Genomic DNA, 10,074 nt, shown 5'->3' on the forward strand with positions numbered 1-10,074 from the left:
GGTATTATTCATCATCGCAAGAATATGGAAACAGCCCAAATGTCCAACCACAAACGAATGGACTGAGACCTTATGGTACATAAACACAATGAAATACTACACAGCACAAAGGAGCAATGACTTTGTAAATTATTACCTAACTTGGGAGAGACTGGCGAGCATTATGCTGAGTGAACTCAGTCCCACAAACAAGGATAAATATTGTATAAAACCAGAAGGATCCAAGAAGGCTGGGAGAGGTTGGAAGCAGAGGGATGAGGACGTGCAGGGGGAGGTGGAAATTAATCATGGGGTTGTACAATCTGTTGGGTGGAGGAATGAGGGAAATCGAAAGAATTTGTTCTTGAAAACAATGTATTCGAATTTTAGAAATAAACTAGTAGAAAATTTAAAAAAATTAAAAAGAATATAAAGATACAATTAGAAAGGATTATGTATTTACATACATTGCTGTTGTTGTTTACCTTTGATTCATAACTAACCCATAGCTGACACTCCAGTGGATTTTGAGAAGCAGTAAATCACACAGGAGAAGACTGCTCATCCTTCTCCTGTGAAGCAGCTAGTGGACTTAACCTGTGTGCCTTTGGGATTGCAGCAGTTTCTTCCCACCAGGCCCACAGAGCCTATGTACATCAATATACATGCATGTATATGTATATGTATATGTATATGTATATGTATATGTATATGTATGTGTGTGTGTGTATAGTAGTATGCTTTAAAATCCTTTAAAATATTGAGCCCCTTTGACCCAGTAAGTCTACTTGGAGGACAAAGTTGTAACACAAAGATGTCAATGAAAAAATTTCTAATCATTTTTTCCCATAAATTAATCAAAATCAAGGAAAAAAATGTGAAGAAATACTTCACAGTTTCAGGTAAAATGTTAAAGATTTTCACTTCCTGAAAAATGTAATATTTCGCAGCTTAATCAATCTTTAATATCGTCAAATGTAAAAACAATAAAGTTTTAAAACAAACCTTTTAACAGCATCTTTCTTCTGATTATCTATTATATCCCACCACTTTGAAAGGTAAGAGATCTCAGACCACATAAATTTCCTCCTTGCGTCTTCTTTCAGCTTCACCACCATGTTATTCAAAATATACTGAGTCTTGTCTCTAAAGTAGTCATCAAAAGTCTTCAACCAACCTAAATTAAAACACAAAAACGTCACAGAAGTATGAGTCACATATCTGATTTCAACACAATCAAATTCCACCACATTCCCTCTCATAAGATTCTTAGATGTTTTGGTCACACAAAAATATTACTTTTAAATTTAGCAAATATTTGCAATTAGTGAAGTTCAAACGGAGTAGACAAAAGGCTCAAAAGCCACACTCTAATACTTAAATGATGAAAAGACTTTGAACACTGTTCAAAATAAATCAGAAATGGAAAAGTCGGTCTAAGGCTAAAGAGAATGCATGTATATCCAGTACAGGTGAGCTCTGGTGCCGTAGACCACAGGGAATCACACTGCTAATCCAAAGGTGGCACTTCTCTGGTAGCTCAAATCTAGCAGTGGCTCTGCAGTAGAAGATGCACAATATCCTGTGCAATTTAATGGCTTCATAAACATACTACAGAGTCAACTAGGAGTCCAATTCTACAGCAATGAAGGATGTCTTTATACCTAGTACAAAGAACTCTGGTGGAGTAGGCTGTAGCAAGTTGGGCTACAAACTCAAAGGATTCAGGACTCTAGTGGTCTGAATCCACGAGAGGCTGCTTCAGAAAAAAAACAGTCTCCTTTCATTTTTATTTACTGCCTCAGAACCCCAATGGAGGGAGGACACTATGACACAAAACCAAGTTAAAGGCAACAAGTTTGAGGTTTTTATTTAGTTTTATTGTTTTGGTTTTGGCCTTCTAGCGTCAGGAGTCATAATTCACAACATGTTGGTGTGGTGTGAAAGGTTTATTGTCGAAAATGGCCATTGACTAGAGTATCTTACCCAATTCATACGAGTTTGGCTACTCTTACCATTATGAGCAGATCTAACAGCAGAAGTGGAGAATCTCATCATCAGCAAAGAAGAAGATTACTACTGTGCCAGTCAGACTAGCATCTGTAAGAGCAACAGCCATAGCAGCCAGCAGCAGAGAATCAGAGATCTGATATGACACAGAACTGAGCTTGGGACTGCTATGCTGTGGAAAGAGAGCTAAGAGCCTTTTGCCCAAGTTTGTTGGAGATCTAGAGGGAGAGCTTGTGGACAGAAGTTAACCGTAATTGGCAGTACTAATATGCCTCTGGAAACTCTATGAACTTTGATAAATGTTGATAGTTGTACAGGGGTTTCAGGCCTTTTGTTCACAGGGTCACTATGAGTCATGCTCAACTTGAAGGCAATCAACAAAAGCCTAAAGCTGTGAAAATTGAAGTACGTGTGAGCACATTTCAGATGTCCTAGCTGAGTGACTATATTTAGCTTGTTGTTGTTGTTATGTGCCGTCAAGTCGTTTGCGACTCATAGCGACCCTATGTACAACAGCCCTAAACCCTGCTCTATCCTGCGCCAACCACACTGCCTCTGACACACCCAACCCGATTACCCCAGTCACCGAATCGATCCATCTCATAGAGGGTCTTCCCCTCCTGCGCTGTCCCTCCACCCTCCCAAGCATGATGTCCCTCTCCAAGGACCCGTCCCTTCTGGCAACATGTCCAAAGTATGTCAGACGAAGCCCCAGAATCCTTGCCTCCAAGGAGTAGCTTGGTTTAATCCTCTCCAAGATGAATCTATTTGTTTTCCTGGCAGTCCATGGTACATTCAGTACTCTTCTCCAGCACCACAGCTCAAAGGCATCAACTTTCCTTCTGTCCTCTCTAGTCATTGTCCAACTCTCTGATGCATAACAAGCGATTGCAAAGACCATCGCCTGTATCAGGCGCACCTTAGTCTCCAGAGAGACACCGTTGCTCCTGAGTACTTTAGAGAGGTTCCTAACAGCAGACTGTCCCATCGCGATACACTTTTTGATTTCCTGACTGCTGGTGCCAAGAGTGTTGACTGTGGAGCCGAGCAAACTAAAGCTGTGAACAATCTCAATCTCTTCACCATCCATCCTGACACTGCCAATTGGTCCAGTGGTGAGAATCTTTGTCTTCTTGACATTGAGCCTCAGTCCATATGGAAGGCTGCAGTCCTTGACCCTCCGTAGCAAGTGCATGAGGTCCTCCTCAGTTTCAGCAAGCAGGGTTGTGTCTACTAACCAGCTTTTGAGTTCACTAATATAGTTCTGTGTGTTGTATGAGTTATTGCAAGAGATTCTGGACCCGGTAAAGCAGTAAGATTGATGTTAGGGTGAGAGAAATAAGAACAGGATTGTGGGGAACATGTCTGACCTCATAGGAATTGGTTTTGTGCTGCTGATGTTGTTGACAGAGACAGTTTCCTCTGTGGAGTTGGTAAAGGTCAGGTATGGCTGTCCTCATGGAGCCCTTGCTCTTTTTACAGTTGGACTGCTAACCTAAAGGTTAGTGGTTGTAATTCACCAACTTCTGCGCAGGAAAAAGATGGGCAGTCTCATCCAATAAAGATTAACAGCTTCAGAAATCCATGGACGGGCCTTTACAAAGCATTGTGACTCAACACCAGCAGACTTGTTTGTTGCTACTTGGATCTACAATCAATACCTTTGGTATCAGTATTCAGGAAAAAAGAGTACGTACTGCACTGGAAAAGTCTACAGTCAGGGGGTCTTTAAATTATTGAGGAGCAAGGATGTCAGCTTGAGGACTGAGGTGCACCTGATTCAGACCATGATCTTTTCGATTACTTGTTATGCATCTCAAAACTGGACAATGAATAAAGATGACATCAGAAGAATTGATGCATTTAAACTTATGCCTTTGAACTATGGTATTGGAGAAGATTACAAAACAGCCTATGGACTACCAAAAGAAGAAAGAAACAGGTCTTGGAGAAGGTACAGCCAGAGTGCTCCTTGGAGGCAAAAACAATAAAGTTTCATCTCACATGCTATGGGCATGTTGATAGAAGAGGCTATTCCTTGGAGAGGGACATCACACTTGGAAAGGAGGAGGATCAGCAAAAGAGAGGAAGACTGTCAACTCGGTGGATTGAGTGACACAGTGACTGCAGCAATGGGCTTTAGTATGTCAGAGATTGTGCAGTTGACACAGGATAGGATATGGTTCAGATCCGTTGTTCATACAGTCACTACGAGTTATACTCTACTCAATGGCATCTAACAACAACCTGATGGGGCAGTTATTAAGCCCACAGCTGCTAAATGAAAAATTAGTGGTACAAATAATACACCAGCTGCTCACTGGGACAGAAATGTGGCTGTCTGCATCTTTAAAGATTGCAGCCTTGGAAACTCTATTGGCGGGGGGGGGGGCGACAGTTTTACTCTGTTGTATTGATTTTCTATTGAGTTAGAATTAACTTAATGGCAATGAAGGGTATAATTATACTAAATGAATGGGTTATTTATAATTTACCTTTAAATTAGGAACTTTTTAAACTTTAAAATCTGAACAAGTTAGCAGTATTATTCTTAGAACAAAATCAAAATTGAGTCCTCTGAAGAAATACATAAAAGCCCTTACCCATTAAATATGTTAAAATAAAAATTCTAAAGTATAAACTATACCTAAAAGCTACTAGCAGAATAAGTCATTAAGGCACTGTAATGAATACAGAGAGGTAGAATCCTGCCAACAATAGTTTCCAAAAGGTGTGTATTATTCTTTTTTATTTTGAAGCATCAAGTGAAACTAGTTTTTTAAAGAATTGGTACACAGCCCTGTAAGGGTTTAATTTCTTTTCCAAAAGATAAATATAAATATTCATAACTTGGTTCTTTAACTTTTCCTAACTAAATTTTAACTACCTTGAAAATTTTTATCTGAAAACACTGAAGTTAATCTATTGAGAAGAAAAAAGTATTCTGAAACGTATCTCCTCACGTAACAGAGCAATATAAGGAACGGTCAAAGCAAAAACGTCCACAACCTCTAATTCAACATGCTGCTCACAGGTCAAATAGGTTCCTTGGAGAAGACCTTGTTTCATCTAAGTCTTGTACAGGAAGTAGAGATCCTAAATAACCAAGTAGGATTATTGCTCTATTGTTTGCAAGCCCAAAACTATGAGATCCAGCTGATAGCTTATTTGTCTTTCTTCTTTTAAATTAATATTCAATGCATTTTATACTCACCAGTCTAAAAAACAATCTTGCTAGGGCAGAAAAGACAATATTATTTTTGCAAAGTCACTGGGGTTTTTTGGTTTTGTTTTTGTTTTTTTAATAATCTTAATGAACATTTACAGAGATTCTGGATTTCCATTCATTCATTGCTGCACTTCTCTCCCCACCTACCCCTCCCCCCCAGTTCGCTCCCCTCTTTTAAAAGTGACTGTACTTCTTCTTTTTAACTGAAATAGCCAATCACTGGGTCTATAAAAATGTACTGAATACCTGCAATATAATAAACTCATGAAATCTACAAGCCAAGCAAGTAGTTGTCACATGATGTCAAGCAGGAATAAACTAACTGACCTTCCAAGTGAGTTTTCAGAGGCTGTAAATCACATGGGTAGAGGAGACTACTCCATAGTTCTAAGGATCAGCTAGTGGATTCAAACCTCCTGCCTCTAAGATGGCAATACATCTCCTTACCACTAGGCTACCAGAACTCCAAAAAAGAAAACAGTGCAAAATATCCTTTGCAGAGCTTTCTTGGTCTTGGGCACTTTCAAGCAAAAGATAACTGGTGGTGGTGGTGGTGGTTTAAGTGTATTACAACTGAAAACAATTCAACAGAACAGAGAAGAACTGACCCATAAGGTTTCCAAAGAAAAAAATCTGTATAGGAGCAGAATGCTTGGTCTTTGCTCCCAAGAAACAGAGGAATTGCAGAGGAAACATTAGCCTTTCACTGAGTGTTTACTGTACTATCAAAGCATTCTTTAGCCAAAGAGGGTTCCCTGGATAATTCCACTTTTTTAAGTAAAAAGTGTGTACCTACAGAAAAACTATACCAACTTGAATATAAATTATAATGTGCCACACGTAAAGATCCCTTCTGAAACAGTTTGCAAAGAATCCTTTCTTACTTCATAGAGACTCTTAGTCTGGAGACCTGCCCTGGGCCACTGAGCCAGGAACCACAAATAAATTCTCAGGGACAAGAAGAGAAAATCTAAGCCACCTTTAAAAGGACATGCACAAAATACCTGCTCTCCACGCCACATGTCTGAGTTTTAAAAGAGCAAGTGTTCAAAGCAGCATCTGGAGTGTAACAGGTATAACTGTTCAGTGCCATACACAACAGGTCAACTGCAACTCATAGCAATCCTGATGGAAAGCAGATGGAGCCTTGCCCATTACTGTCTTCCTCACGATCTGTGTCACACTCAGTTTCATGGTTACAGTCACTATGCCAGTCACCTCATGCAATACCATCAGCAGCCAGTCTTTAATTACCTCTTCTCCATTTCACCCCAGCTCGGTAATATGGGGTCTTTGTTTTAAAGGTATTGAAAATTATATAATTCATTTAAAACATTTAAATACAGATGTTGTTGTTGTTAGATGTCATTGAGTCGAGTTTGCTCTAGCAACCCTATGAACAAAAGCCTGACCCTTGCCGTATCCTGCATTATCCTTACCAGGTCTGATAAACTCACGTTCATTGTTATACCTACTGTTATTACATACCAACGACTGAGAAGCAGTTCATAGCTGAACCTCCAGCAGGTTTACAGAGGCTATAAATTGCACAAGAGTAGACTGCCAATCTTTATGCCATTAGAGAGGATAATGGACTCACATCACGAACCTTTGAGTTGGCAGTGTCACTACTTACCATGGTGCCTCCACAGTCACTAACTAATGACAGGGCTCTGTTGTGACAATTCCATTTCATATTGGCTCTGATATAAGTAAAATACAGAATATAGTTTTCTATTTTTTTGTTTGTCATTATTATTGTTGTTGTTGATTGCCTTCGAGTCAAGCACAAATCATAGTGATTCTATGAAGAAAAGGCCTGAAGCCCCTCTACCATTATCGACATTTATCCAAGTTCACAGAGTTTCCGGAGGCATGCTATTTAGAAAGTGGATGCTACTCCTGCTTCCAAATCTTTCACAATATGTTAATTGTTCATAATGTGCCATTGAATCACCTGCAATATATAGAGACCCTATGTATAGCAGCTCTAAGCCCTTCCCTTTCCTGAGCTAGTCTTACTAATTCAGATATACCAACTCATATTTCCAAGTTATTATATCAATCCATCTTATCTGGAGTTATCTTCTCCTGCACTGTCTGTCCACCCTACTGAGCATGATGTCCTTCTCCAACCATTTTAAACCCAAAAGCACACAATTCAAAGCCACCAACTGCTCTTTAGGTGAAAGATGGACAATCTCATACCATGTGATTACAGCCTTTGAAAGCTCACTGCATGGTCACCTATGAGTCAGTTCTGACTCAATGCCACACAACACATATAGCACAATGCACCCAACAGTAGTAAGCGCTCTGGTGGCCTCACGGTAAGGAGCTGTGCTGACAATCCAAAGGAACACATTTTTAATCCACCACTTAGTTGCTCCTCAGGAAAAAGACAGGCAACCTCATGCCATACAATACATCGCCTCTGGAAACTTGCTGGTGAGAAAGCTATGAGATGGTTCTGACTCAACAGCATATTAACAATAACAACACAATGGTAAAGCATGGGAAGAATGTATTTTATCTAGTACTACTATAATCAGGATTATATGATCTACTATGCTGGAAATGAAAAGGTGAGGAAAAATGGGGTTGCTTTCATAGTTAAAAAAGTAATTTGTAGATCTGTCTTGAAATACAATGTTGTGAGTGACAGGATAATATTCACACGCATACAAGAAATCCGGTGAATACCACCATCATTCAAATATATGCACCAACAACCAGAGCCAAAGAGGGAGAAATTTGGTAGATTTCTACCAACTTTTGCATTCAGAGATTGATCAAGCATGCAATCAAGATGCATTAATAATAACGAGTCACTGGAATGCAAAAGTTGAGAACAGAGAAGAACCGTAAGTAGTCGGAAAAACATGGACTTGACAGAAATGAAGCTGGAGATAGAATGATAGAATTGTGCAGAGTTATTCATTGCAAAGACATTTTATAAGAAACATAAACATAAGCAGGCTATACACATGGATTTCACCTGATGGTATGCATAGGAATCAGACAGATTACATCTATGGAAAGAATCACTAGAGAAGCTCAGTATCAGCTATGAAAACTAGGCCAGGTGCTGATTGTGGAACAGACCACCAACAGCTCATATGCCAAGTTCAAGCTGAAGCTGAAGAAAATGAAATCAAGTCCATGGGAACCAAAATATGACATTGAGTCTATCCCACCTGAAATTCAAAACCATCTCAGGAACAGGTCTGAGGCCTTGAATACTAATGAGTGAAGAACAAATGAGATGTAGGAGGATATAAAGAATATTATACAGGAAGAATGAAAAAGGTCATCACAGATACAGAGGAGGAAGAAAAGGCCAAGATGAATGTCAGAAGAAACTCTGAATATTGCACTAGAGTGCCAAGAAGCCAAAGCAAAGGGGAAGAAATCAAGATATTAAGGAGTTGAACAAATTATTCCAAAAAACAGCACGCAAAGACAAAAGAAAGTATTACAATGAAATGCGCAAAGGGTCAAAAAAGCAAAAGGGCCGATCTTACTCAGCATTTCTTAAGCAAAAGAAACTTAAAAACAAATTCAAGCCTAGAGTTGCAATTCTTAATGATACTTTGAGCAGAATATTAAATGATCCAGGAAGCATTAAAAGAAGATGGGAAGAGTACACAGAGTCACTGTACCAAAAGGAATTGGCAGACACAGAAGAAGTGCATGAAACAACATATAAGCAAGAGTCTATGGTGATGAAGAGAAGAAGTTCAAACTTCCCTGAAAGTATTGGCAAAAAAATTAGGCTCCAGGAATTAATTACATGGCAATTGACATATTTCAACAAAGAGATGCTGCCCTGGATGTGCTCACGAAGTTACGCCAAGAAATGTGGAGAACCACCACCTGGCCAACTGACTGTATTTGTTCCCATTCCAAAGAAAGGTGACCTGACAGAGTGCAGAGATTATTGAACAATATCATTGATATGACATGCAAGCAAGATTCTGCTAAAGATTATCCAAACATGACTGGAACAGCCACATTAACAAAGAATTGCCTAACGTGCAGGCCGGGTTTAGAAGAGGTTGTGGTACTAGGGTAATAATAGCTAATGTTAGATGGATCTTGGCTGGAAACAGGAGTACCGGAGGAATGTATCTAACTATGTTTCATTGACTATGCAAAGGCTTTTGACTATGTAGATCACAACAAACCGTGGCTGACTCAAAGAAGAATGGGAATCCCAAAACAGTTGATTGTGCTTATGCAAAAACCTATACTTGAACAAGGAGGCAGTTGTCAGAACAGAGCAAGGAAAAACTACATGGCTCAAAATCAGGAAGGGGTAAAAAGGGAAGCCACAAATTGGGAAAAAATATTTGGTAATGGCATGTCTGACAAGGGATTTATATCTAGAATTTACAAAATACTGGAGCACCACAACAAGATAAATAACCGAATTAACACGTTGCCACAAATGACGACAAATGTGTTTCTAAGCACAGTCGTCAATTTAAAAGTGTGTGGTTAAGGTGTTAAAAAATGGGCACAGGATATGAACAGATACTTCACCAAAGAAGACATTCAGATGGCTAACAAACACGGGAAGAAATGTTCAAGATCAAAACAACTATGAGATATCATCTCACCCCAGTAAGAATAGCAAAATTTAACAGAACAGCAAACATCAAATGTTGGCGAGGTTGTGGAGAAACTGGAACCCTTATTCACTGCTGGTGAGAGTGTAAAATGGTGCAACCACTATGGAAAGCTGTATGGCGCTTTCTCAAAAAGTTGCAAATAGAAATACCATTTGACCCAGCAAGATTCTGCTAAAGATTATCCAAATATGACTGGAACAGCCACATTAACAAAGAATTGCC

At 39.3% G+C, this 10,074-nt stretch overlaps 1 protein-coding gene across 1 annotated transcript in view; it reads right to left on the minus strand.

Annotated features, from left to right (window-relative positions):
* MAN2A1 (mannosidase, alpha, class 2A, member 1) overlaps nt 1–10,074 on the minus strand; it is a 308,450-nt gene that overhangs the window by 236,319 nt on the left and 62,057 nt on the right. The window contains exon 4 of the mRNA XM_006886707.1: nt 985–1,156. Coding sequence (XP_006886769.1) covers nt 985–1,156 — 172 coding nt within the window. The remainder of the gene's footprint in view (nt 1–984; nt 1,157–10,074) is intronic.

The sequence above is a fragment of the Elephantulus edwardii genome, unplaced genomic scaffold (assembly GCF_000299155.1).
Source record: "Elephantulus edwardii isolate Elephantulus edwardi_28Jun2011 unplaced genomic scaffold, EleEdw1.0 scaffold00050, whole genome shotgun sequence".
In the NCBI taxonomy this organism is placed as follows: domain Eukaryota; kingdom Metazoa; phylum Chordata; class Mammalia; order Macroscelidea; family Macroscelididae; genus Elephantulus; species Elephantulus edwardii.